Raw genomic sequence first — 27917 nt, 5'->3', positions numbered from 1 at the left:
CACATTCTTGGCAAACATTAAAAATTCAGCCATTATGGGGTGCCTGGGTGGCTCAGGCAGGTGAGCGTCCAACTTTGGCTCAGGTGGTGGTCTCACGGTTTGTGGGTTCAAGCCCCACATTGGGCTCCGTGCTGACAGCTCAGAGCTTGGAGACTGCTTTGGATTCCCTCTCTCTCTGCCCCTCCCTTCCTGGCACTCTATCTCTTTCTCAAAAATAAATAAACATTATTTTTTTTTTAAATTCAGTCATTATGAACTCAGTCACTATCCTAGTCAGTGTGGTTTCCTGGCTCCCTCCCTCATCCTGCCATGTGGCAACACCTGACCAGAACTGTGGATGCCTTGGGATCAACCAGCGAGGTCAGCAGGAGGGCAAGGGTGTGGCTCCCACCGGCAAGGGCACAGCGAACGACAGGACTAGGAAAGAGCCATCTCATAGGCCAGGCAATGACCTGTACTAGCCTTCTGCTAGGAATGAAGGCACAGAAATGCCATTATCAAGAGGAAGACATGACGGGGTCCACAGGCAGGGTCCTGTCCCACCGGCGATGTTAAGGCTGATATTCTTTCCCCTTGGCAGCCATAACACTCTTCTGTGGTGGCTCCGTGGTGGCTCACAACTGTGTCTGGAAGCATGCAAGGGTGAGATTGACTGGCCATCGTGCTTTGTGTTCTCCCCACACTCAGAACAGACACCTGTTGCAGCCTTTGAGTACTTCATTGTGCTTAATTCTTGAGTCATCTCCCTCCTTCTCCCATCTGTGAACACAGAGCTAGTCTCTGATTCATCCGGATCTCTAGCCCCTGGCCAGGTAGGTCAGCACTTCAAGAAATGCAGGTTGGTTTCACCGTAGGCCAGAGTAAGAGCCTGGTCCATTGTAAATGCTCAATAAATGTGAGCTGCAGTGAATTTTATAAATTATTATTCACTCAGCTGCTTTTAACTATATTATGTATGCCTAGGGAAGGTTGCTGAGTGAATGACGAATACAGCACATTTTTGTACCTGGAGTCCTTCAACACCAGACCACTAGGCACCAGGCGGAGCGAATGACCGTCTGACATCTCTTTAAGTCCTACTTGACCTCATTGTGACGAGCTGAGCCAGGGGGACTTCTTCAAGTCTCTCAGCATATAGATCGGTTGTTATAGCATTTGTTTGTTCAAGAGACATTGCCAAATAAGGAAAAATGCGTTGTCTTCATCGGTTTTTCAGCAATGCAATAACTAGTGTTAAATCTTCCAAAAGGAAAGGGAATTTTGATCTTGGAATGTAGGAAGATGGCTTTTTAAATAAAAGAGTATGTTTTCTTTTGCTCAATACTAAGTAGACAGAAAGCTATAAATGGTGACGCCTCCCCTCCCCCTGACTTTGGTGTCTCAGAGAAATAAGGTACGCTGCCAATATGCATTTAGCCACTTGCAGGCTGGAAGCAGGATTTATTATTATCGCAATAAGAAAAAGCAGGTAGACCTTTATACTTCGCACGGTGCTTTCACATTTAGTGTGTCGTTGCAGCCTCTTGGCACTTTCAGGATTAGGCATGGTTCATCCTCAGTTATATGAAGACGGATTTAGGAACCAGTCAAGGTCACACAGCTGAGAAGAACAGAGCCGGGGACCCCAAACAAGGTCATCTTCCCGCCACCCAGGCGCACGAAGGACCAGCAGAAGTGACGATCCATTGAACCTTCCCCTTTAACTTTCTACTTGGGGATATTTTAAGTTTTCATCTGGAGCAAGAGGGCTTAAAATCAACCCTTTCTTTTTTAAAGTATAGATTTATCTCTGAATTCAGCCCTGATCGGATATTCTGGGTGTGATGGCCTCTTGATGTGATTGGCATTTGTCCTTTCCCATTTTATTATACTTAAAGTCACTGCAGAAGGCTCCAGCTAGAGGTGTGGGGTCCACTTTCAAAAGCACACCCTCCCAGCCCTCTGGCAGCGTGGTCAGGGTTCACTGTCTGCTGAGCGTGCCTGCTGGAGGCCACAGCCTGCCGCGGAAAACAGATGGCATCATCCCCATCTGGAGGCACCTCACCACTCTGGTGGAGAAGCCTTTACAAGGTCTATCATTTTCTGCAGGTCTGGGGCCATGAAACTGAGCTGGCGTTAGCTCCAACAGAAGACTGGCTACATGCTTGGGGTACAGTGTTTCTCAAGGGGGGCACCATAGCCATTTTGGGTACCATGGTTCTCGGAGCTGACTATTTAGCACCTTTGACTCTTGCACAATAAAGGCCATTAACAACCTCCAGCCACCGAGACAAGCAAAATCAGACAGACAAAGCCAACCTACCCCACAAACTCTCCCCGTGAAACAGTACCAGGCCTGGATGAGACTTTGGGGACACAGGATATAGTCGTTGACCAGGGATGTTCAGGAAAGCAGGTGTGTGTAAGCTGTGGCTGACAGGTGCCAGGTATTTCAAGGAGCAGACTGTTCTTGAATGATTCAAAATATTTCTGCTGATGAAATGATCTCCACATTCAGCCCCTTCAGCTCTCAAACATGAACAGGGAATTTGCCAGAAGCGTGTGATTTTTCTTCAGTATAATGGCAGTGATAAGGGTTAACACGTATGTAGTACTTAACTTCATATCAGGCACTATTAAGTGTTTTGTATGTATTAACTCATTTAATCCACCCAACAACCAAAATTGCTGAGGTGACTATTACTAATATCGTCTCATTTTACAGATGAAGAAACAGGCACAGAGAGGTCGGTGACTTGCTCAGGGTCACACAGGTAGTTAACCAGACAGGTAGGGTTCGAGTCCAGCGTCTTTGGCTCCAAGAGCCATCAAGTTCTGCCTAGTTGCACCCACTACAAAACCTTCAATTGCGAGATACAAAGCACGTTGTGTTGCTCTGAGATTCTGAGTTCACTGAGAGGTGGCAGGTTGCGTTTTTAAGCATCAGGAATGGGATATGGAATCATGATCTGGGTGGAAAGCGTAGTTGGTAAATTATAAGAACAGTAATTCTCAAGCTTTCTGGTCTCAGGACCCCTTTACACTCTTAAACAATATTAAGGACCCCCAACAGCTTTTGTCTTGGTGGGTTTGTGTCTATTAATATTTACTGTATAAGAAATTAAAACTGAGAAACTTCCAAGTCCTTATCTATTAATTCACTTAAAAATAACAATAATAAATTCATTACATGTTAACATAAATAACATAGTTTGACTATATTTTCCAAAACAAAATAAGTTAGTGAGAAGAGTGGTATTGTTGTTTACATTTTTTGCAATCTCTTCAATGTGTAGCCTACTGGAAGACAGCGAGATCCTCGTATCTGCACTTGCCGTCAGTCTGCTGAGATACATTTGTTTAGGTGAAGTATGCAAGCAGAAAAAAATATAGCCTTGCCCAGGTATGTAGTTGGAAAAGGGAGGAAATTTTAAAAATCTTTTCGGATAATTGTAGATATTCTTCTCAGATACAACACCAGAACTTCATAAGTAATAGTTTCTTAAAGGTTCGTTATAATAAGGAATCTGAAATCGCATCAAGGAACTTACCATATACTGACTACTACATTAAAATGCACTCGCTCTTTTTAAATTTTTTTTTTAACGTTTATTTATTTTTGAGACAGAGAGAGACAGAGCATGAACGGGGGAGGGGCAGAGAGAGAGGGCAACACAGAATCGGAAGCAGACTCCAGGCTCTGAGCCATCAGCCCAGAGCCCGACGCGGGGCTCGAACTCACAGACCGCTAAATCGTGACCTGAGCTGAAGTCGGACTCTTAACCGACTGAACTACCCAGGCGCCCCACCTGCACTGGCTCTTTGAATGGCTCTTTTACCCATAACATGACTGTGCAATACTACACACTGATCGTTTGGAAGACAGTGATTCACTGGCAAGTAGATCTTTCAAAACCCGATGTATTTCATTCTACAATATCACACAGTCACCCTCATTAATACCACTAACCATCTCATCAGAAAAGTATTAATATATTGGTAAATGGTTAAAACTTAATGTGGCAGACACAAGTTTTCCAAATTAAAAGCTCTCATCTTGTCACTGTCGACAAATCCTTACCGGTTCTTTTCTTTTGAGTGACAGGCTTACTTTTAAAACAATGTCCGCCACACCCTCCAATCTGAATAAACCTAGTTTGTCTAACAATCATTCTTCCAAGTCAAAAAGGCATTCCATGAAAAAGGTCCTAGTTCAACTCCCACTCAACTCACACAAATGCTTTTCTTTTTTTTTTTTTTTTTTTTTTTTTTTTTTTTTTTTTAAATTTTTTTTTTCAACGTTTTTTATTTTATTTTTGGGACAGAGAGAGACAGAGCATGAACGGGGGAGGGGCAGAGAGAGAGGGAGACACAGAATCGGAAACAGGCTCCAGGCTCTGAGCCATCAGCCCAGAGCCCGACACGGGGCTCGAACACACGGACCGCGAGATCGTGACCTGGCTGAAGTCGGACGCTTAACCGACTGCGCCACCCAGGCGCCCCCAAATGCTTTTCTTAGAGCATACTTTGCTGTGCAGGGTCCTTTACGTATACTTTCCATTTTGTTCCACAGAATATGAAAAAGATGTGTACTCAAGAACTGAGATTTAACTAAATCAATAATATTTACTGCATTATTCAACTCATTGTGTTTTTTTCCAAAAAAGTTTATTATTTTGAGAGAGAGAGAGAATCCTATGCAGGCTCCTCTGTGGTGTCAGTGCAGATCCCAATACTGGGTTCCATCTCACGAATTCAGATCATGACCTGAGCCAAAATCAAGAGTCAGATGCTTAACCCAATGCACCCCTCGGGTGCCCCTCAAGTCATTCTTAGGTGAAATTGGCTTTTTTTTTTTTTTTTTTTAACTTTTTTTACTCCAACTCTATGTGGTAAAGAATTCAGCCAGGTCTACTTAAGGCGCAGCACGTTTGTTCACTGTTGCTTTTGTACCATCAGTACAAGTTATCACCACAGTGAAAAAGTCAAATAATGCATTAGTGTCAGTAGAGAGCTAATTTTGACTTTGTGGACCCGGCGGGAGGGGTATCGGGGATCCCAGGGGTCTGGGGATCCCAGGGGTCCACAGATCGCACTTGGAGACCCGGTATTCTAGAATGTCACACTGGCCCAGTGATAGGCAACAAGAAAGAACAAAGAAGGTGCTGGAGTTAGAATCAGAGGGTCTAAATCCGTCCTTGATCTGGTCCTTACTATCACAGTGGCTTTGGGTGAACTAGTTGATCTCTCTGAGACTCAGTTTCCTCAGCTGAAAAATGGAATCAACACAACCTGCTGTTCAAGGGTATTCAAGGTTAGGATCAAAATATATTCTAAAAATCTGTTTCATCCCCCCATTCATGAGTCAATTTCATTCATTTGCCCCAGACTCTTATGGGAGGACTTGAGCAGCAGCTCCAGCAGTGTCTGCCAAGGTGTTGCGAGGGTGCACTATAGGAGGAGAAGGCACCTGTGAGGCAGACAGGGGTGCGGAGGGGCGAGAGCCTCATGCTCCTCTCCCCCAGCCCTGCAGGGGCCCATCTTCCGGCCTAGCCCTTCAAGGGGGCCTTTGGGGAAGTCGAGTTCAGCGTCCTGGGGCCACAGTCAGGGCGGGTCACAGCCGGAAGCCTGGCAGCCTCGTGCTGCCTGCCTCACTTCCCCACAGCGCCCACTAATGGCTGGCGTGCGTGTCCATCACTGCGCTACTCCCCTACCCATGAAAGCAGATTAGAAAACCACTTTTTAGAAGTGACATGTTTACGTGGACACCACCACTTATCGTCACCATTACAAACCCTTTATGCACATTGCCCCCCGCCCCGAACTGCAGTTCTTTATTAGTAATAACACATTCCAGTGGTAGACCTCACAAAACATGGAGGCAGCCCAGTGAGTCACATACCAGCACCCCAGCCCGCAATTTTAAATATCCTTCCGCCTTCACGCTCCATCCCGGGAGCTCCATCCTTCCTTCTACAGGTCCTACAAATTCCTCTCTCAATTTGTGGTCTCTTAATTTGCTACTCGACGCCGTTGTAAGTTAAGACAGATTAGAATGCTAAATTATGGGCATGAATTTTACCATTCATCTATATACTATGCAATGCCAGTTTCAAATGCAAATATAAGAGCAGTTAACTGCTGTGCAGAGTCTCCGAAAATTACAGAACTCACATTTCATAGCTCACGTATGCCTATGTATTCAATTCTTTACCAGAGCATTGTAAATGCCACACAAACACAAACGGCGCTCAACTGTGTTTATTTTGCTTCTTGATGTGCACACATTTTATCCATGCTCTCTACCCTCGGTTTACTGGTAGGAAGGGCAGCCCCAAACAAAAGGAACTGCAGGGTGTCCTAGCTTTCCTCCTCTCTGCCGTCTTCAGCCTAAGTGTTTGACTACTACAGGGAAGTACCATGAGTAAGAAAAGACAAGACAGAGTTCTTTGGTTGGTCATGCTTCTTAAAACATCCCTGCCTTCCTTCCGCATTCAAAGCAATTTTGGTTCGAACTGGAAAGGTACCTCTCGGGATTGTCCGCTGCCTGCTTTCTCAGTCCTGAACACCATGCGCTTACCTTCGCACTGCATCTGCTGAACTCCCACACAGTGTAAGGGCACTGAGTTTCTGTGCTCACTGGGTATCCTGAGCGCTGGAAGTAAATGGGGCAGACAGAACAATGGATCGTTGTCTCCTCTGCTCCCGGACTTGCTGCATTGTCCCATCAGACTTTAGGTACAAAACGCAAGTTCAAAGATAAAATGATTAAGAATTCAAGATGGCAACAACAGAGGTTTAAACCAAGCTCAGGGTTCTCTTAAGCATGGAGTGCCATGTGGCTCTCAGGTCACATGCCCGTGAAGCTGGCCCTACCCCAGTGCCTGTGCTCCTGCCACCCTGGCCCCTGCAGGCCTGGTGGCCTCAAGATGTCCCTTCCCGCTGAAGGGCCCCCAGGGCATCTGCCCCTCTGCCTGAAACTCAGTTTCCTCCCTCCTGGCCTGGGCATGTCCCTCCTTCTCCTCCTGGGATCTCAGCTCAGCTGCATCCTTAGGTAGTGCTCCCCGCCCAGCAGACAGGTCAGAACTGTCTTAGTACTGCGGAGCTCTCCTTCAATCATGCATCATGATCACTGTTCTTTATTTAGGGATGTCACCATCGGATTGCTTATTGTCCCCCCCCCCCACTGAACTGCCAGCAGCATATATGCTAGGACTGGGTTTGGTTTTGCTCATCCATGTTTCACCAGTGCTGAGCACGCAGTCCCTAATCAATACCTACAAGGTGAATGAATGGATAAAAAACTGAATGCTTGTTTTTGCAACAGGAGCACAAGTATCAGATGAAGAGGTGGGATGAGGGCCGCATGAATTCTAGCTTTTGTTCAAAAGAGGCTAAATCCTGTCTCATACTGAGCTGGTGAGACTATGTGAGCATCACATACCCTTGTTTCCTTGCTGTCTCCTCTGGGTAATGAGTGCTCAAGGATTGGCCGTCCTTGTGTTATAAGGGATCCGAGTGCTTTCCTTTGTGTCTCTGGTGCCACAGGCAAGTTCCTGGTGCTTGCTCGGCTCTCCGAAAGTTCTGGTCCATTGAACTGAACTGAGCTGGACTTGGATGAAATGTGTGGCCCCGAAGCTTCCTATGTCTCTCCCTCCCCTGTGTCTCCTTTTCCTCTGTCCTCACCTTCCCTCTTGTTAAGGATTTCTGAGTCTTGAGAACCATTTTAGTTGTGATCAAATGTTTCCAACAGAAAATGACCCTCATTTATTTTCAGTTTAACTCGACTCTTCAAAGAAAAATGGTCTGATTGGTCCTATAATCATGCAGTGGTTGGGCACTCCAGAGACTGCCCCAGAGCCAGGTTGGGCACATTTGCTGGTAATATTCCCACATTGGCCTTGATCTTGGGAATCACAAGGCAGGCACTTCAGAGGTTCATGCATTCAACAGCAGCCAACTCAAAGCAGAAATTAAACTCGAGAACCAGATGAAACCTACCCTTCCGCCCTGAGGGCTGCAGATTTAACCCTGTCCAAGAGGCAGTACAGTGTCACCCCCGACCCTGAACAACAGTGACAGAGTGTGAATCGGCCCTCTTGGTGGGGCCCAGTCTGCAACCTGTCTGTCTTCTCCATGATTCCACACCTACATCTGAGAAATGGCCAGGAGGGGGTGTAGTGAAAATGGAGTGCTCATAATGAAATTGAGGATCGATGAAATAATAAAAAATAAAAGCCTACAGGTAAGATTGGTATTGATTGACCATCTCAGAAAACATTGTTAGTAAGAGATCAGGGCATGCTTCCTATATGTAAAATGGGGGATTTCTCTCCAGAGGGAGACTTGAATGGGAATATAGAATGCTACTGGAAGCAATCCCCAGTGTAGTGCCCTTGAAATTACGGGGCTGCTTATGGATGGTGCGGTGGAGGAGAAAGGGCCCGGCTCAGGGGTCAGCCAGCCATACCTGGGGTTTACACTGTCTTCAGCTCTGTGACCTGGAGCAAGTAATAACCTCTCTGATTCTGATTCTCTTCCTCCTCCTCCTCTTCCTCTTTCTCCTCCTCCTCTAACTCCTCCTCCTCCTTGTTCTTAATTTGACAAATCGGCATAAAGCACCTGCCTCCAGGTTTGCTATGAAGATTGAATAAGGTCACCCAGGTGGAGATCCGGAGTTCAGCACTAGGTACAGAGCAGGTGTGCGGTCATGTTACCCCTTCTCCCCACAGCATCAGGAGACTGTTCCTCTCTGGAACAGCTGGCCAGGGCCTGGACTAGAGGCAAGAAAACACCTGATTGCCTCCAGAATGAGGACCCCCTTAAATTGTGCACACTAGGCACCTCACCCCGGTGCCAACAGTGTTGGGACGCATCAGAGTAGATGCCCTCCTCCAACACCATCTCCCGGGCCATTTTCTAGGTGACACAACTGAGACCCACAGTCATCATAATTCAACTACAGCAGTGAGTCAAAGTGGAAAACCTAGAACGTGACTCAAAGCCTCCAAGTCTGTGGGAGGTTCCAAGTCTGTGTTTTACCCCCAGCAGCCTAGAGATGAATTCTTTGCTGCCCGTGTCGTGTGATGTTTACCACCCCCCTCCCTTGCACCATGAGTGGTCTTTCTGGACATCTACGCACTGTCTCCCTGACAAGTCAGGAAGAGAACGTGTCTCAAGTTTTCAGTATTTCACAAGGCACTTACTACACGGCTTACTTGCAGTCGGGGTTCAAGAAATAAATATCCATCAATTGAGAAAAAGAAGATGTTTTCATGGCCTCATAATTTTAATGCAGAGAAATAGTTATAATACACATTAACCCAGCTGAGGGGGAGAAATGCATTAATTTCACAACATGTTCAGCTCTTTAAGAAGTTAGCTTTTCAGGCTCCACGGGGCTTCTGGAACTCAGACTCACGCCTGCTGTTTTGAGAGAAAATTGCACCTGATTGGTGCCCCTCTCCTGCCAGGGAAGTGGTGGGTGGAGAGACTTAATGGAGGCTGGAGGGGTGGGAAGCTGGCTGCAGCACCATGGGGCGTTTAAGCCAGGAGGAAAGGACAGAGCAGAGTGGCTCACATTTAGTGAGCAGACAAATACCTCACCAGGGAACCTGGTTTAAAAAAAAACAAAACAACAAAAACCTGTAATCTGATTCAGGAGTCCAGGTCAGGCCTGGGAGTCTGTATTTTCAATGAGTTCCCCAGCAATGCTCACGCTGGTGGTTCAAGGGACAAACAATTATGCAAGCTTTGGCCTTTTTCTCCTTCCTCTACAGCCATTTATCTTTAGGCTGTGGGCGAAATCCTTGTTCTCACACCAGGCGAGGGCAAGCGGGAAAGCAGCAAACTAGGACAGTCACCGGCCGCCCCCCGCCCCCGCAACCGTGACTCCCCTCCTTTCTGCTGGATACACTTGATGGGTGACATTTCCATGTGTGAAACGCTTCAATTTTACCATCCATGAAATGAGCCTGTTGATCTGGGTCTCTGGAGGCCTCTTTTTCCAGTGTGACAATTCTTTGTGTGGAGGAAACGGCCTGGAGGTTTTGGGTTTGCAAATCTGGCCCAAGAGAAGCTCTGTCTTCCGTCTGGCAATTCTCAGGATCCCCATTCACTGTCTTCCATCCTTCTGCAGGGGAAATTTGCGCATTCAAGATCCACGGCCAGGAGCTGCCCTTTGAGGCCGTGGTGCTCAACAAGACATCAGGAGAGGGCCGGCTGCGCGCCAAGAGTCCCATCGACTGTGAGCTGCAGAAAGAGTACACGTTCATCATCCAGGCCTACGACTGTGGCGCAGGGCCCCGGGAGACGGCCTGGAAGAAGTCGCACAAGTGAGTGGCCGGAGAGGGATCCCTGCACCCCTACCCCCCACCCCACTTCCCTCCCACCCTTCGGTACCACACCCTGCTCTTCAGGTCTGTATACCCAGTGGTCATACCATGGTTCTTCTGCCAGCTCCCGGGCCCCTGCAGGCATCAGCACAGGCGGAGTCCTCCACCTGCAATACTCTGCCCCTGTGCCTCCCTTGAAAATATTCCCCTTCTGCCATCAGGACTGTGTTCAAGTGTCACGTCTTCCAGGAAGCCTTCCCTGAGCCAGCCCATCCCTGCGGAGCTGGTTGGGACCTTGTTCTGGGTTTTTGCCATGCCACACACATATCTCTGTCCTGGCACTTTTTAGTTTGGGTTGTAGCTCTCTCCCATTTGGAGTTTGATTCTGAACCTAACTCAGAGAGTGGTTAAATTCTTTCTGAAAGGAAGAGTGAATGAACAGAGGAGGAGGAGCAGATAAAGGAAAGGGGAGGCATTCTAGAAGGAATCGTTGCTTAAAGCTGAGTAACTGGGAAGGCCAGAGAAGGGGCGGATTCACCTCCAAAGCAGGGCATTGACAGGTAGAAGCGTCTCCAGTGGGAGGACGGACAGAACACTGAGACAGCAACCATCCTGACTGGCTGTGGTTTCTCTGCTCCTTCGGCCCTGGGACCGACCAGAGTCAGTGCCCACAGGAGGTGTGGGAGGACAGTGTCATTCTCCCTTTACTGCCATCTCTTCCTTCCGGTGTGTGGTCCCAGGGCCGTGGTCCATATCCAGGTGAAGGACGTCAATGAGTTTGCTCCCACCTTCAAAGAGCCAGCCTACAAGGCGGTGGTGACAGAGGGCAAGATCTATGACAGCATCCTACAGGTGGAGGCCGTGGATGAGGACTGCTCCCCTCAGTACAGCCAGATTTGCAACTATGAGATCGTCACAACTGACGTGCCTTTTGCCATTGACAGAAATGGTGAGTGTCCTGAGAGGGCCCCCCTGGGGGGAGGGGCAGGGAAACAAGTCCACCACCCCCTCTCTGAAGGCCAAGTGAAGGCTCTGACTGTCCATGGCAGGTGATGACTCCCTTGCCATCCATGACCTAGGCTCTGTAACCCAGAACTCAGCCCTGCACTAGAGTGGATGTCCTTAGATTATTAGCACAGCCAGGTCGAAGATACCCCCCAGATACCTCAGAAACCTGCTCAGTGAGTACAGCCCCTAGAACTCATAATGCCACACATCTGGATACTTAGGATGGCTTTCTGGTAGAATTTTCCATGCCGTCAACTCAGCCATACCTGAGTCCCTTTCCTGCACCATAAGTTGTGGCACTACCCCCCACCCCAGCCGTCTGCTTCCTGCTCCCAGGAAAAAAGAAAAAAATGCTAAAAGAGAAGATGGAGATTTTTGGAAACACCTTCTGAGCTTAGAATCGTTTAAGAATCTTTTATATTCTTGCCAATGTCCTTTGAGAATTTCTACTATAGTGACAACAATGAAAGAATGAAACCTCCCACCACACCCCAGTCCCAAACTGAACTTACCGAACTGAAAACAATCCTATAAAGCCCTTTGTGCATTTCCCCATCACCATTTGCAAAACACTTGTAGTGTAAACACCTCAGCCAGAGGCCCAGTCAACTCCGCCCACATTAAATGCAATTTTCAATAACTCCATGTTAATCAGATGATAATTATTTGCCAAGTGTATCATTTGATAGCATGAGTGTGTGCTTATAGGTATATTATCCCCACTCTGTTTTGAATAGGATCATAGAGCACTGCACAAAGATGCAAAAGTTACAAAACCTGAAGTTCCTCTACCCTGTGAATTATTTACTGAGTGCCAGGCATAGTGCTGGGAACTGGGAACGGAGTGGGAGTGGAACTCAAAACCGACGCAGGCCTGCCATCCAGTGGAGCTTACCATCCAGTGGAAAGAAAGTCGAAATGAAAACTAGAAAGTCAGGTGGCACCAAGGGTGAGGTTGGTGCATAAAGCATGCCGTGAGCCAGAATTAGGCAGTGGATTAACTGTGAGCTTCCCGATAGCCGACGCCTAGAGGGAAGTACCATCAGTGACCTGCTTGCCAGTATTCAGTGCTTCCCATGCTCCTTGACATTGAGATGGGGTGGTGGGGGGGGGGGGGGGGGAACGTGTCCTGGGACCTGGTCTTCTGCATCCTGAGAACTGCAGCAGGTTCCACAGCAGATGGGAGCCAACAAGACACCCTCATCCCTGATCTCCAGTGGTTTGTGATCTGCCTTGGAAGATGAAATAAAGCATTCTTATAGCAGACAAAGATAAGGCAGTTTCCTCATAAAATGATAAACCACGTGGGAATGTTAGAAACCAGCACATTGCGAGATGCTCACTGTGTGGAACACAAGATCAGTGCCTCAGTGCACAAGAAAGTAAAAGAGAAAATATTGGACTTGAGTTAAAGATTGGTTCAGGACTAAGAAGTAGGTAATTTCAATTAGTAGAGTCTGTCAGAACTATTTCCTGATGGCTTTTCCTACAAGCCCTGTGAGGCGGCTGGCTTGTCCCTACCACACGGATGTATGTCTCACACACATCAAATACACGCACATGCACACACCACCCTATGAAATATACAACAATTGGTTTGTATTTTTCTGTTCCCCTATGATCAGCTGCGTCGTCTCTGTCCACAAAAGCTTTGGAACTTGGGGGGCGATGAGTCCTTGGTGAAGAGCGTGACCAGACAAACAGAGATATCTGTGATGAGTGGTCAGGCTCCACTTGACTTCCTGCCTTAGTTCTGGAAAGCCACAGCCCAATGCAAGTTGAGATGCAAATCCTTTCATCTGAGGGTAAACTGCCCCAGTCATGAAGATAATTACTCACCTTGATGAGCCATTTCGCTAACATATGCCAATTTATTTCCCTAGCTGTCTCATTAAAAGTGAGTAATGGTCTTTTGCCAAGCCTCTGCCTCCAACGTTGGTTTACAACAGAAGATGAAGAGGAGAGTGGGCACTCCCAGGGAGTGTGGGCCCCCGACAGCGAGGTTTACAAAAGCGGTTCTCCAAGTAATGAAGGCAGGACCCAGGGACAGACACAGAAGCGGCAGCTCCCCATTCTAATGAGTTTCCCAATTGGCCCTTATCCATCATTTCTCCCAGCGACCTTCCCGTCTCCTTGAAGAAGTTCTTTGTATGCACATCAGAGAAAGTACTGCTGAGTTCGGGGTCCACTCATTGAAACCGCATGACGGCAGGTAGATGGGTCCTGGCTCCTCCAGCTTGCCAAGCTGTTTGCTTGTTGGTGAAGGAAGGGGAACGGGCAGCAGCGAAGATCGAAGACATTCTATGGATTCAGCCTGGGCTGTCTTAACCCAAAACTCAGCCTCTTTCTACTAGAGGTCTTTGGCCTCCCCACCTTGAATTCCTTCCCCATGAAATCATGGCGGGCACCATCCCTGCCCCCTTGTGGGGTTGTGAGGCCTCAGGGAGGCTGTGCCCTGGGGGTGATGTTCACAGGGTACCTGGCACCTAGGGAATGCTCCATTCATGGTGCCACGATTATTAGATGTTTACCTGGGTGGTTGGGACATAAAGCTTATTCACTACTCACCCCCCCACACACACACACCCCATAGATTTCCAGGCTGAAATTATAAGCAGGTAACTGAGTCACCACTCCCTCTTAGGAAGTTCCGGATCCACTTCCGATGGCTTCTTGTTTCCCATCTCCTGGCACTTGGCTGGTCTCTTTGAGATCAGTAGGGACCAAATCCTTATTTCCGTTGAACAGATGGAAAAACTGAGTCCTAAAGTATTAAGAGCTTGCCTAACAGCACCTGTGACCCCGGTGGCAGAGTTGGGACTGGAGCCCAGATCACCTGAGCATGGGCCTCTCTGCCTTTCCACCAGTCATGTGATCACACTCCTCAGTGATATTTGACAGGAATGCTTGGCTATAGTATTTAAGTTCAAAACTACAAAGTTACATCTTAGTCCTACATCCATTACATGTGTGAGTGTGTGTGTGTGTGTGTGTGTGTGTGTGTGTGTGTGTGTGTATGGGAGAGAGACAGAGAGAGAGAGAGAGAGAGAGAGAGAGAGAGAGAGATCTTTGATAAGTTACTTAACCCTTGCCTCAGATCCTTCCCGGTAAAATGGGAATTAAATCCCGTGCTCAATGCCATGCCCGTGTGAGAGGCTGGGTGCATTGCCAAGAGGGGGCTCGCCAGCGTGTCTGCACAAACCACGCTCTCAGCCACACTTGGGAATGGCCAGAAGGAGAAGCAGGGGTCTCCACGACACAACACCACTTGGCAGACTTTTCTCCTTTTCCAGCAGTTCCGTGGTCGGTCCCCAGGCAGCCTCTCCTGGGCAACAGGGCTGCCCTGGTGAGTCAGGAGACTCCGCCTCCTCTGGGCCAAGTGTGCCCTACAGTTGGCTTATTTGAAAGTAAATGCAAACATTTCTTTTCCATCTGAATAGAAAAGTCACGCTTGCCCCTTGTGCAGGAAATTCGGAAAGCATAGAAAAGTACAAGAAGGAAGTAAATCACCTGTAATCCCACTAAAGATAGCCATTATTGATGTTCTACCAGTACTTTTTCTGTGGGGTTTTTTCTAACAAAAGTAAGGTTACACTCGCCTTGTTTTTCTTTACCCTGCTGTGTTCACTTAACATTCGATAGTATGGATTTTTTCCACCCTTAAAAATGCTTCATAATTACCACGTTCAGTGCTAAAAACATTCTATCTGGTGCACAGACTCTTTTACCTAGCTCTTGCCTTACTATCAGACATCCAGTTTATTATTTTTCACTGTGGGAAATAATGCTTAGATGAACATATTTGCACCTGTATGTGTAATTTTTATCATTTTCCCGGAATCAATTTCTTAGATGTGGAATTGCATGCCCCAAAGGTATGAACAATTGCAAAGTGACTGGCCTGTGTAACTTTCCAAAAGGGTCATTCCAATTTTTTAAATGTTTGCTTATTTTGGGGAAAGAGACAGAGAGAGGATGAGCAGGGGAGGGGCAGAGAGAGAGGGAGGCACAGAATCCAAAGCAGGCTGCAGGCTCTCAGCTGTTCACACAGAGCCTGATGCAGGGCTGGAACCCAAGAACCTTGAGATCATGACCTGAGTGTGAGATGCTTAACTGACTGAGCCACCCAGGGGCCCCAGGGGCTATTGTGATTTAAATTCCACTGAAAGGAGGCTGCAGGCCAGTGTGCTTGGCTCCTGGCACCTCCATCAGCCTCAGTTTGAAAAAAAAAAGAACACCTTCACTAATATGCATGGTACATACTAACTGTTCTTTGAGAATTAGCTTCCCCAGGTTCATTTAGAGCAGGGAAATGGGCCCAGGAACCCCTAGTCACCTGGGCTAGCTAGGAACTCAGGTCTCCTTCTTAGGCACTGCTGGGAGAAATCATTCAAATATGGAAAGAAGAATACAATTGTAACAGAAGCAAAATGGGTGACTTTTTGAGCTTCCAAAAATTTTTAAGTATGTGTCTTATCCACATAGGACCCTCCCCAACACAATTGGTCACCACATTATACACTCATTTTTGACCTAAGCCTTCAAATTCCGGGCTCTGAAACCCATTCTCCCATGTGTGAGGCCGGCGGTAGTGGAGAAAGTACATTTGTTTCTCAGACAGTTTCATTAGGACTCGCTAGGATGTGCGGTTGCCGCAGACTGGGCCAGGGATTGCCGCCTGTGTGTTTATTTGTCTACCACGGTCAATAGCGTTTGGTCTGCTTAATGTCACACGGCTTGTAAACCCTGAGCCTTCCTCTTCCGAGAGGCCTATCTTTTGAGAGCCATTTAACCATAAGGAAAAGGAAAGTTAAAACTTTTTTGTTCAAAATTCAATTTGATGCTGCTGCAACATCGTTCTTGCGGTTATTTTGCAATGCTTCCACCTGCAAGAAATCCTCCCCCGTGAGCACTATAACCACAAGCTAGTTTGCTAACAGAGCCCACAGGGAACATCACCAACCCAACACCTAGCCGCCCCAGTCCTGGGGGGCCCTGAGCTGAGACCGAAGCCAAAAGGTGTGTGGGGGGGGGGGCGGTTAGTGAGAGGGATTCTGAACACCAGGCACGAGGCCAAAAATATATCAAACCCATTTTTATCCAGAGATTTTTGAATGGCTTTGTTAAACTAAATTTTACTTCAAATCAGTGGCTGCGGGTACATTTTTAGAAACGGTCTGGAGCTGACGGTGGAATAAAAGATCCTCATTCTTGCTCCAGTGTCTCAGACGCTGGACTCTCACAGGAGAAGCCCTGCTCAGGGCCTGGTACTGAGGACTGTTTCACTGGTATTAGGTGATGAGTGCACCAGCTCTTCGGATCTTTAAAACATTATGTGACTTTTGTAATTCCCCAGAGGCTGATTCATGTAGTCCCTGTTGCCTCCACTCACATGAGCCATAGACATCAGTTGAAATGGAAGAAAGCTCATTAGGAATTTTTCCCTTAGTTTTAATGAAATTTAAAAATATACCTGAGTCAGCCATTAGCACGTTGGTTTGTTTTTAAGTCTCCATTTTCTTTCTTTTTTTTTTAAAATTTATTCTTGAGACAGAGCATGAGCAGGGGAGGGGCAGAGAGAGAGAGACACAGAATCTGAAGCAGGGTCCAGGCTCTGAGCTGTCAGCACAGAGCCCGACGTGGGGCTCGAACTCACGGACTGTGAGATCATGACCTGAGCTGAAGTCGGATGCTTAACCGACTGAGCCACCCAGGCGCCCCTAAGTTTCCATTTTCTTAATTTCACTTCTGCTAAAGGATAATGATAACACTGGAGTTCTAATTTGCTGTCAGCTCCACTATCAGAAAAAAAAGCAAGAATGAAATTCTTCTTTGCAAAGGAAGACTTCACTCTCTCGGAATCCAAAATTGAGAAGTGTTCAGTGCACACTGGGCTTTTATTCATCCCTTAGAAGCAAAACTGTATTTCAGCAAAAATAATCAATTAGAATTTTGCTCATTAATTATCAAATATTTATTTCTGAATTATAATACCAAACCCACAGGAGCAAAAACACACACATGGCCCAGAAAAACGGTGTGGTCTCTTTCGGAGAAGAGAAATGTCTTTGCCACCAGGGCAAGGAATCTGTTATTCTGTGTAGCTTTCAGAAGAGAGGTCACACGTTTTCTTATTGATTTTACTTCCTATTTGGTAGCAAAATAATGTGAGAAGAGGCAGTGAACATTTCTGGCGACGAGCCCAGATGTTAAAAAATATGTGCCAGGACATTTCTGAATCCCATCTTTTTCCCAGAGATTTCATGGCAGATGAGCCTTGGTGCCCTACATCATCAGGGACACAACCACACGGGCACACTCTAGGAGGGACTTTTCTGACAACCCATGACTAACGAATCCACCAGTTGGGTTCCAGATATGTGCTTGGAATCTCCTAGTAGTCCTTTCCCACAGCTGAGGTGGCTCCAGCCAGTGGTTCCTGGCAATCTGCCACCAAGGCACAAGCAAGGAAAGGGATCATTCCATGCCAGTGAAGGTTAGCGGAGTAGAGAAGGGATTTTAAAGAACGGCAGTGTGGTTAACTTGATCCCAAACCTTTTTGAATATCCCTGCGTCCTCAGGCAACATCAGAAATACCGAGAAGCTGAGCTATGACAAGCAACGTCAGTACGAGATCCTGGTGACGGCCTACGACTGTGGACAGAAGCCCGCCGCTCAGGACACGCTGGTGCAGGTGGACGTGAAGCCAGTTTGCAAGCCTGGCTGGCAAGGTGGGCCATCTCTTGTTGATGCTGTTGAGCGGGGGCAGCTTGGCCTGGTGTAGAGAAGGTGCTAGACCTATCCTGAAAGCCAACACAACCTATAACTAGAGGAATTTCTTACATGCGGTCACTCTGCTGCAAGAAATAAAGCAGCTTGTTTATTCTTACAACTCCTGGGTGATCTATTATCTTCATTTTACAGTTGAGAATGTCCAAGGCAACTTGTCTCATATCGTGTGCCCTGTTTGTCCGGCTCACCCTTTCTAAAATCTCGTGACACTTTTGAATCGATAGTAATTATACCACCGTGTTCGGGAGAAAGTGCCAGCAAACCTATTCACTTTATCTAAGGGAGTGAGTTGAGCCAGTGTGTGTCAAGTTTGAATCATCACTCAGTACCTGGGGAAGGTTGTCATGTTCTTTGGGCTAGCACAGAAGGTAGGTACACAAGCAGAGGTTGGAGTCCCAGAATCTAGCCTCTAGATTAAGGAGTTTCTCAAGTGTTGGCTCCGGGAATGGAGAAACAATGGCCTTAGATGGAGGTGGGTTTTTGCCCCGGTTTAGCTGTTTGGGTATGCAAAGACGGAGCAAAGGTTCAGGTTACCCTTAGATGGCAGAGGTTTATCACTGACCTCAGGCGAAGTGAGGAACGCAAGGCCATGTGCATAGATGGATCTCGCCGAGAATTGGATGGCTTATAGAATAACAATGCCTCTAGTGGTGGCACCAATATCCCAGTGGCCGGGCAGGGATGCTGGACGTATCTCTGGGCCACCATTTTGGTTGGTCACTGGCTTCTGTTTCTGCTTCCTGTGCTGTTGCTGCTACAGGTACCACTCACTCATAACTTTGGGTACTTCTTGGAGTCCTGCTTTGTGGCTTGTGTCTACTGTTTTCTCCACGTGTCTTTAAGCTTCAGAGCCCCTGTTATATTCTACCTGTTTCTCTCCCTCTTTCTCTTCCTGTCCGTATATTTCAGTCTTAAATTCCACTTGAGAGGATGTCATTAGCTATGGTAATCATCTGTATATCTATCGGACAGACTGATGCCACGATACCATAGAGGTCACTGGTCAGACTTTGAACGGGCGCCTATTAGTCAAGCATTCATTCTCATGGTACACTGCAAGGACCCCTGAGGACCCATCTGGGGTCACTCTCCTCAGAAGGCAGCTCTCAAAAGGCTCCTCCCCTGTGCAACTTTATCTCCTTTACTCTTTCAACTAGAAAAAAATGGGAGGTGGTAATTAAACCCACCTCTGGAGAGAGCCAGAGTCGTTTGCCTTTGAACAAAGTAGAGAAGATGAAATGCCAATAGAGGAGTCACGGGTAAGACAGATACGACAGAAAGAACAAAGTAGATCCACCTATTTTGGATCAAGTAAAAGAGAAAAAGGAACAAGCCAGAGTGGGAAACTACGTGTCACCAACCTCAGGGAGCCTGGGCTCTGGTTGGTATAATTCACTAAACCCTAAGGGACCTGAGGGCAGGATTCTGTCTCTCTTGTTCACCACTGAATTTCTCAGACTTAGCACATATCTGACCCCAATGATAGGTGCTCAAGAAACAGCCATCAAATGAATGAATGAATGGAAAGCTATTTGAGTAAAGAAGAACTCAGCTTGTTTTATTTTAACTTATAAGGACTAACCTAGTGAAAGTCTAGCTTTTGAAAAGAAAGCCTGGAAAGAATATAAAAGCTTTCTAAGCAGGGAACATGCTCATAATGGGATTTTCAGTGGGGAGAGTAAAACACAAAGCAGTATGTGGAAAAAGATCCCAATGTTTTGTGTCTTTGACAAATGAGACACCTACAGATTTGGGATTACATTTTTGTACCTATATTTAAATGCCATTTCCTAAAAGCGTTTGTACTTGCTTCAGTGTTAAACGTATGCACAGAAAATCATGTTAATAATGTTGGGCTCCGTGTGTGCAGAATGTGTGGGACGCCTATCCTGCTAGTGCCCAGTGCTATTTGTAGCCAGACTGTGAGCTCCTGGAGGCAGAGGTCACGCCCATTTGCTGTGTCTCGGGTGCTCAGCACAGGGCCAGGCACAAGGCACGTGGTTGGCCAGTGCTGCATGGATGAATGGATGGTACACGGAAATGTACCTTTCTGTGGAAAAAAGGAAACAGGGACACAGCGACTCCCTGCATCCCTTCACTGTGTCCGACAAAGCCATTTAAGCATGTGTAACCTCAGACTCAACTACCTTATGGTGGCTTCTCTGCCCACGTTAGCCAGCCTTTGGTGGCAGAAGCTGACACTGGATTCTGCACCGTGTCCCTCCTCCCTCCAGCTTAGCTCTGGTAGAAGCCACTAGGTCTCTCTCCCCAGCCATCATCCCAGTAGGTTCTCAGATCATAGCAGGTCACCCAGCTTCTCCGACGTGTGTTAGCAGTGCTCAGACTTCTTTCCGGCTACTCCCATCCCAGCCCCCAGACCTGGAGAGCAATCTTCTCTCCTTCCGGAAGGCTGGTCCACTTTATTCCTCCACTTGGGCAGCCCTCACCTCCAGCTGACCCACCTTGGGGCCGATCCTCTCTTCTACCAGGTCAGGGCTGCTGCCTTGTAGCTGGATAGCCCTTTCTCCCGTGAAGAGTATACCTACCACCACTGGCCCCTAGTGGTGGGACCAGTCTACTCCCCTCTCCCAGCTTTGCAGAGCAAACTGGAGTAAGCCAATGTTTACGGGTTTTCTTTTTTTAACCACGGGGTAAGCAGGCTGCCCCTCACTTGAGGGGTTGTCAGGTCCCTGGGGGAAAGGGCTGGCTCTTCTTAAAGTGGGTGTGGGGTGAAGCCGGCCCTGTATAGAATGGGAGAGGAGCACAGGGAGAGGAGGCCTTTCAGGGCACCAGTGAATAGTGTAAGGAAGCCAGTCTGGCTTGCATAGGTGGTTGGGACTGTGGGGAGGTGGGAAGCAAGATTGGAGAGGTCAGGGGTAGGGTATGGCTGGCAGTCAAGATTTTGAATGCCGGGGTCAGGAGCTGCAATGAACCCAAGCCCCTCAGAGCCAGCCGTGAGTGAGAGGTCTGCGGGTATGTGCCAGAGGTGATTGCCCGGGAGAACAGAGACTCTTCCCTGAGCTGATTTCCCACAAACAACAAGAGTCACCAAGCAAACACAGTTTGGCAGTTCAAATTCTTGTACCTGTTTTTAGTCATTTCCCTCCAGGCAGGAGCGGGCTGCAGCACAGTGAAAGCAATCCATCATGCTCAGGAACCTCCTGTCTCCCGGGAGCACTCCCAGTCAGCACCATCAGCTTCTCTCAGAAGCTGTCCTGAAGGAGTAAGGGACCCTGCTCACAGCTGGAGCCTTCCTTTCCTTCCCAGGCCAATGAGGGACTGCTCCCAGACTCCCGCGGTGCCCCAGGACATGGCCCCAGTTTTCCATCACAACAACCCCTTCCAGGAGTGTGGGGCTGCAGCTTTCCCAGCATGCTGCTGGCCCTACCCAGCTGTGCACAAGGATATCACAGACCCTGACTCTTCTGCCACTGCCTTATACACCTCGACCAAGACATTGTCTGCTGGGGCTATGGTTTTCCATTCTCCATCTTTTTTCTATGGCTGTGTCTTGTCTTCCCAGAAACAATATGAGTTCTACCCTCTCTGCTGAGATTCTGAGATTGTCTTCTGAGATTCTGAATAGGTAGTAGGGGTCAGCTCACTCTATGGGGGTAGGTGGAGCTTTACCCAAGGGAATGCCACTCCCATTCTCAGCTGCCCAGAGAAGAAGTTGGTCCTCCAAGGACCAACTAGACCTGTGCGAGTGGAATAGAGAACAAAATCTCCATGTTTTGTCCCGAGCTTGGAGACCTCATGTATCCCTATAGTAGCCCTTACTCATGGAGGTAGAAGATTCTATTAGGAAGCAGGAAAAAAGGTGCCCCTGCAGTAGCCTACAGAAGCCTAAAGGCTGGGTTGTGCCCTGCCTCTCATGCCAGACTTTTGCAGTCTTCTTGGTGTCTGTTCCCCTCTTGCCAAGCCGTTACACGTGCCCAAGCCTGGGCCTATGTGGGCACTGAGGACTTTGGAAAGAATCCACATCTGTTCATGGATCAGAGCGGACAGAGGATATAGTGCCCTCAGAGGCCATCGGGATGATAGTGGCAATGGACCCAGTGAGAGCTGCTCCTGTGGACCCCTCCTTCCAGGGGTCACAGAATGTGTCTTAAAGGATCATTTGTAATTTGGTTGCTGAATTGGGTTTTGTTTGTTTGTTTAGTTGTTACGTTATGTGAAGAAACACATCCCCTCTTTATGCCTTCTTTCGTTCTTTATAATCTCTTAGCCCATCTCTTTCTATGTTGCAAGATGAAAACATTGTCTTCATGACACTTATTTAGTGTATTTTTCCTTTTATTATCGCAAGTCAGATTTTGTGTCTGTTACCTGCTCCGGCCAGTAGAGAAGCAGAGTTCAGTATTTCAAGTCCCTTTATGCAAAACAGTTGCCCTCTGGAGAGAGTCATGGCAGACTTCCCTGGTGGCCCTTCCCCATTTCTTGCCCAGACGTGCAGCCATTCTGGATTGTTCGTGTGCCAGACCACGTTTCCAGACTCCAGCCCCCGCAGGACCCCCTCTCTCCTTGCCCCCGTCATCGCTGAGCACAAGCCCACGGTGGTCAGCCACCCCTCGCCCCGCACCAGTTCAACCAGCACTGTCAGTTCCTAGACCTCCTCTCACGGGCCCAATTCCTGGTCCCTTCACCTTCACAGTAAGCTGCCCTATTTCATATGGAGAGAAAAAAAAGATGCAGCCACATAACAAGCCACTTTTTCTCTGTTCTTTGGGCTTGACTATTTCCCTAGGTACATCAGATGGTCTCAGTGTTTCTGCCATTCCACAAATCAGGCCTTGGTCAGGAAGAAAGGTGGTATCTGATAGAGTAGGGCTTCTGGCATCCGCATGCGCACAGGAGCACCTGGGAGCCAGGGTACATTGCAGATCCTGACTTCTTCAGTCTGGGGCGCTTCTGGATGTAGCTGGTCCACGGCCTTCACATTGAACAAGAAAGAAGGTCGCACAGAAAAGATTTATGAACACACAGAGTGAGTCTAGGGCTTCCATGTTGGAAGGACCGCAGCGCGAAAGCTGCTGGTTGAGGAATTATCCCTTAGTTATTTGCATTGTGAGAGTTGACACACACACTACTCAGGGGGAGACATTGCCGAGTGAATTCACTCACCCTTTACTGAGGCCCGCTGTGTGCTGAAGGCCAGGGATACAGAGACAGACACGACGTACCAGGACCCGTAGTGCAGAAGGAGATGAGGGCAAAGAAGGTACTGAGGACGAAAGGTCTGGTGGAGGTGGCTTTGGGGACACAGAAGAGAGACACTTAACCTTGCAGGGGTCCTGGGGAGATGTGCCTGGGCCAAATCTTGAAGGATAATAGTTTCAGCATAGAGAAGAGTGTTCCACACTAGGGAGCAGAGGTCAGGAAGGTGGGAAGGAGCATGGTGTGGCTGGGGCATGGGGGGAGGAGGTTGGATGGGCCTATGGGGACCAGGTCATGAAGGCAGGGCCTCCTGTGTTACCTCAAAAGCACTGGGGAGCCTAGAGGCTTTCATGACCCTGTGTGGCGAGGGGGATTTGGGGGGAAAGAAGGACTTCTTGGCCAACCACATAGATGCAGAGACTGGTCAGGAACCAGCTGAAAAGGATGATTTGTCCTGAGAACACTTTTAAATGGATCATTTCTGGAAAAGTACCTAAAATCATGTATTTCTTCAAAAGCCAATCCAAAGTACTGGACAGCAAAGGAAGTTAGATTTGCAGTCAAAGCCCATGAGAGCCCACAGGCAAGGGGATGAGGTTGGCAGCCAAGCACGTCTGAGGTTGACTGCTGCTAAGTCTTGTCAAGTATATGTCCCTGTCCCCCTGCAGCCATCCATTTGCCCATCACCCTGCCAAGGAGAAAAAACTCCAGGCCCCAGGGGTCAGCTGGCTTCACCCTGCCCCTTCCAAAATCAGATCAATTATTGGTCAAGTACACAGAAGAGCTGGCTTAGGTTTTACTACATGAAAGGCATTGATTTCAAATCTTAGGGTGATAAGCCCAGACGGCACCCACATTTGCTTAGAGACAGGCAAGGCTCAGAAGGTGAAACTGTGTCCATCTGAAGCTTGCATGATGGCGCTTCCCTTAATGCAGGCTGATATACGAGGGCATTGCCAGAATGGCAGAAGAAAGGTTGGCTCCTTGCCCTCAGTCCTGGCCTTCACGGTACTGCCAGTGTGTCCAGTATGCCACCATTCGGGTACCAATTTTTTTGTTCTAAAGGATAACTCCCAGCTTAAAATGTAAATGCCTCTTGGAAGAATCACTATGAACCCAGTGGTCAGCAAAGTATAGCCCGCAAGCCAAATCTAGTTGACCACCTGTCCTTGTACTACTGTGAGTCAGAAAATGGTTTGTGCACCTTAAATCACTGGAAAAAATCAAAGACGAATCATACTTTGGGCCACATGAAATTCACATTTTAGTGCCTATAAATAAAGCTTTATTGGCATCCTGCCATGCTCGTCCATTTCATATCATCTCATGGCTGCTCTTGCACTCTAACAGCAGAGCTGAGCAGTTTCAACAGAGACCAGATGGTCCTCCAAGCCTAAATGTTTACTTTCTGGCCCTTTACAGAGAATACTTGGTGACACCTGCATGGAGCTATTATCTTCCATTGACACCTTAGTGAGAAGTAATTTATTGGAGCGCCTTGGACAGCCTAGAAAGAATGGAACACCAAATAGACACATTAAGACAGAAGAAAAGGAACACGGAAGTCCAAAAAGTCCTCTGTGTTGCTGCACAGAGGACAGGAACAACCCTGTGAGATATGCAATTCTAGCCCACTTTACAGATAAGGAAAACTTAGGGTTAAGAACGTTTGAGTGACCTTGCTCAATATCTCACAGCTGATGAATGGCATAGATAGAATTCAAAGTTATAACTGCCTATCTCAAAGAATTACTGAAGCGGCAGGAGAAGAAGGCTAGAACAAGGAGGTTGGGAGTTTCCAAAGGGGTGTGTTACTAGCTCTAAAAGGGCATCTCAGGAGATTGTTCAGAAGAGAAGCCACCTGAGTACCCTCAGGCAACACATTTCACCTCTCCATCACCTTATCTACAAAAAGGCGATGAGACTTAGCTTGAAAGAGTAGCTCCAGTTCAACGAAGCACTGTACATGTGGCACCTAAGGGGTCCCTGACATTCATTGTGCCCTCTCCTTGCCCTGCCCAACGCATCCATCTTTCCTGGATTGATGCTGGTCTGGTGCACCATTGCCTTAAATGACAGCTCATGTGAAAATAAACCCACACTTGCAGACTGTCCATCTCTCAGATACTTTTTGCCTGAACCTGAAGTTGCTTCTGGTGACCACATGGGCCAGAGAAACACAATGTGAGCCTGAGACATATGTGAAACTTCAAACCCAAAGATGACGGACTCAAGCACAGCAACTCACCCCAGAGTAGGGAAGGCTACCTTCCCCTGTAAGAGAACCGAACGTGAAAATTACCCACCTTCCACCCTTCCATTCACCAGTACCTGGCTTTATTTGACATTCATCCCCAGGGGCTCTGCTCTTTCATCCCATAGGTGTTCTCCACCTTCAGGCTTCTCCTATCCTCTTGACTTTCCCCTTTGTCATATCATCTCCTCTCCCTGTGTCCCTGTTCTCTACAGTCACCCCCTTCCCCTTATTCCTTAGATATCCATCCTCTGAACCCTCCCCGAGGCTGAGGAAGGTGATGGGGTCTGGGGGTGCCGGACTCAGGAACAAACTAGTGACGACAGAGCTGAGTGAGAGTGAAAAGGGCTCAGGCCAACCCTTAGCCCTGTCGTGATTGGCCATAGCCTTTGCGGAAGCCACTGCCCTTTCTGAGCCTGGGTTTCCTCAGATGTTAATGGAGAATCATAACCCTTGGCCTAATCATCTGGCAGGATTGTAAGGAGGCCCAAAGAGGTCCTATGTTTGGAAGTGCTTTATAAAACTTAGATTGCCATGCAAATAATGTTATGACTAAAATTGGTAAGATAGGTACCATCATATAAATGGATACATGTGCCTGTGTGTGCACACACATACACACACACACACAGAAATTTATAGAATTGAGTAAGACTGTGTGTCTTGAGCTTTGCAGTCTTGATTTTAGAGCTATAGATTGGACCAAAGGGAGACAGTGGGGTGGGGTGTGTGGAAAAAGCACAGTCTGGGGGGCTGGGCACACAGGCCTCAGTCCCTCCTCAGCTCTAACCCACGCTGCATCCTCAGGAAAGTCACTCCTGCCTGGTTCAGCTTGCCTACATAGAAATGGATAATAATGCCTTCTCCTGAGGGCCAGAAGCAAGCCTGCCTGTGGAACACCGTGCTCTTAACCACACACACGGGGGCTCAATGAACAGCAGCTCTTTTAGTTCCCTTTATACTGTTTTTTTTAAGTTACAATGGAGCATTTTCTTCCCAAATAATTGGAAAAGCCATCACTGAAGCCCAATTCCACTGACTCCGGCAGAGTGACCCCGGAGCAGCTGCACCTTGGGTCCGCTCAGATCTGCCAGGAGAGCATCCGAGCTCCTGGCAGAGGGCCTCCAGGGGCACTCCTCCGTGAATAACGACCTGTTTTGACATCACTGACACAGCCGATCATTATGGCGCAACAAATGGCTTCTGTACACGATGCTGATTTACCTACTCGGTGGCGTCTTAATGTGCTTAAAGACCTGCTGGGGAAGCTCGTCTGCTCGAGCCTGTTTCTACCTGACTCCCCTGTGCCTCCATGTGAACATGAGTGGAAATGGGCTTGGGAAGTTTCTGGATCTAATCGTCTCAGCCCTGGCGGGGAGGGGGTGCAGGTGGACCGCATTTGTCCCAAACAGAGCTCAATCAGAGTAACGGTCACCAGTGAGTAAGCATTTAATCTTTGCCAAACCCTGTCTAACAGGGATGCATGTATTGTCCCATTTACTCCTCAGCATATACCCCGAAAGCTGTTTTTTCCCCTTTTGGCAGATGAGAACATTGAGGTTAAGACGCTGGCCTTAACTAGTTATATCCAGGACCTACATCAATCTCAGTCCCATCTGTCTGTAGACACAGATCTCCTGTCTCTTCATCTACAATGCGTTTCCAAGAAAAGGAGAATGCTGACCACGTTTTGAGACCATTGAAGGCTATTTTGAGAAAAATTTTGTAGTTAGAATCCTTCCCTCGTGTTGTGAGAAAAATGTGTGATTGGACATCGGGGCAGCCTTGAGCAAGGTCTGTGGCTTGTGGAATGGTGTGGGGGAGGTATCACTCTTGCCACACGAGCCCACCTCTGGGACCTGCCTGCATCCAGAGTAGTGAGGCCACCTCTCAGCCTTCTTAGATGACTCCTTAGGGACTGGACTACCGAGGATATGCGGCTTACCCAAGGACACACAGATGCTGAGAGGGAGAACAGTGGATGGTATTGGGTTTTCTGACTTAGAACCCATATGCTCTACCCCATCTCTTTGTAGACATGGGTCTGCCCTGGAACCACACGCGATCAGCCTCTTCGACTGATAGTTCTTTTAAGTTTTTGCAGCCTGCTAGAATTGCTCCCTGCAGGGAGTCAGCAGAGGGCGGGGCTTCAGAGGGATGGCTGTGAAGCCAGAAAGAGCAGAGTTCAAATGCAGGTTCTACCATGCCCTCAACTCAGGGCCATTAGGGGAGCCACGTAACCTCTCTGAACCTTCAGATGTGGCGTCTGCAAAATGAGGCTCTTGTACCTGTCTCAGAGGATTGTCACGAGGTAGACCTGTGGCCGGCCACAGGAACGGGTCCACGGTACCAGTGAGGAGGATGAAGGAAGAGAAGAAAGAGAAGCTACTATA

General features: G+C 47.9%; 1 protein-coding gene across 3 annotated transcripts in view; it reads left to right on the top strand.

Annotated features, from left to right (window-relative positions):
* Window positions 1–27917, top strand: part of CLSTN2 (calsyntenin 2) — a 608534-nt gene that overhangs the window by 455652 nt on the left and 124965 nt on the right. For all 3 annotated transcript variants that reach the window (XM_043595270.1, XM_043595271.1, XM_043595272.1), the window contains 3 exons: window positions 10118–10313; window positions 11054–11262; window positions 17903–18052. In XM_043595270.1, coding sequence (XP_043451205.1) covers window positions 10118–10313; window positions 11054–11262; window positions 17903–18052 — 555 coding nt within the window. The remainder of the gene's footprint in view (window positions 1–10117; window positions 10314–11053; window positions 11263–17902; window positions 18053–27917) is intronic.

Source organism: Prionailurus bengalensis, chromosome C2 (genome assembly GCF_016509475.1).
Source record: "Prionailurus bengalensis isolate Pbe53 chromosome C2, Fcat_Pben_1.1_paternal_pri, whole genome shotgun sequence".
NCBI classification, from domain to species: domain Eukaryota; kingdom Metazoa; phylum Chordata; class Mammalia; order Carnivora; family Felidae; genus Prionailurus; species Prionailurus bengalensis.
The sequence above is the reverse complement of the archived record's forward strand: the minus strand, read 5'-3'. Positions and strand labels throughout refer to the sequence as shown.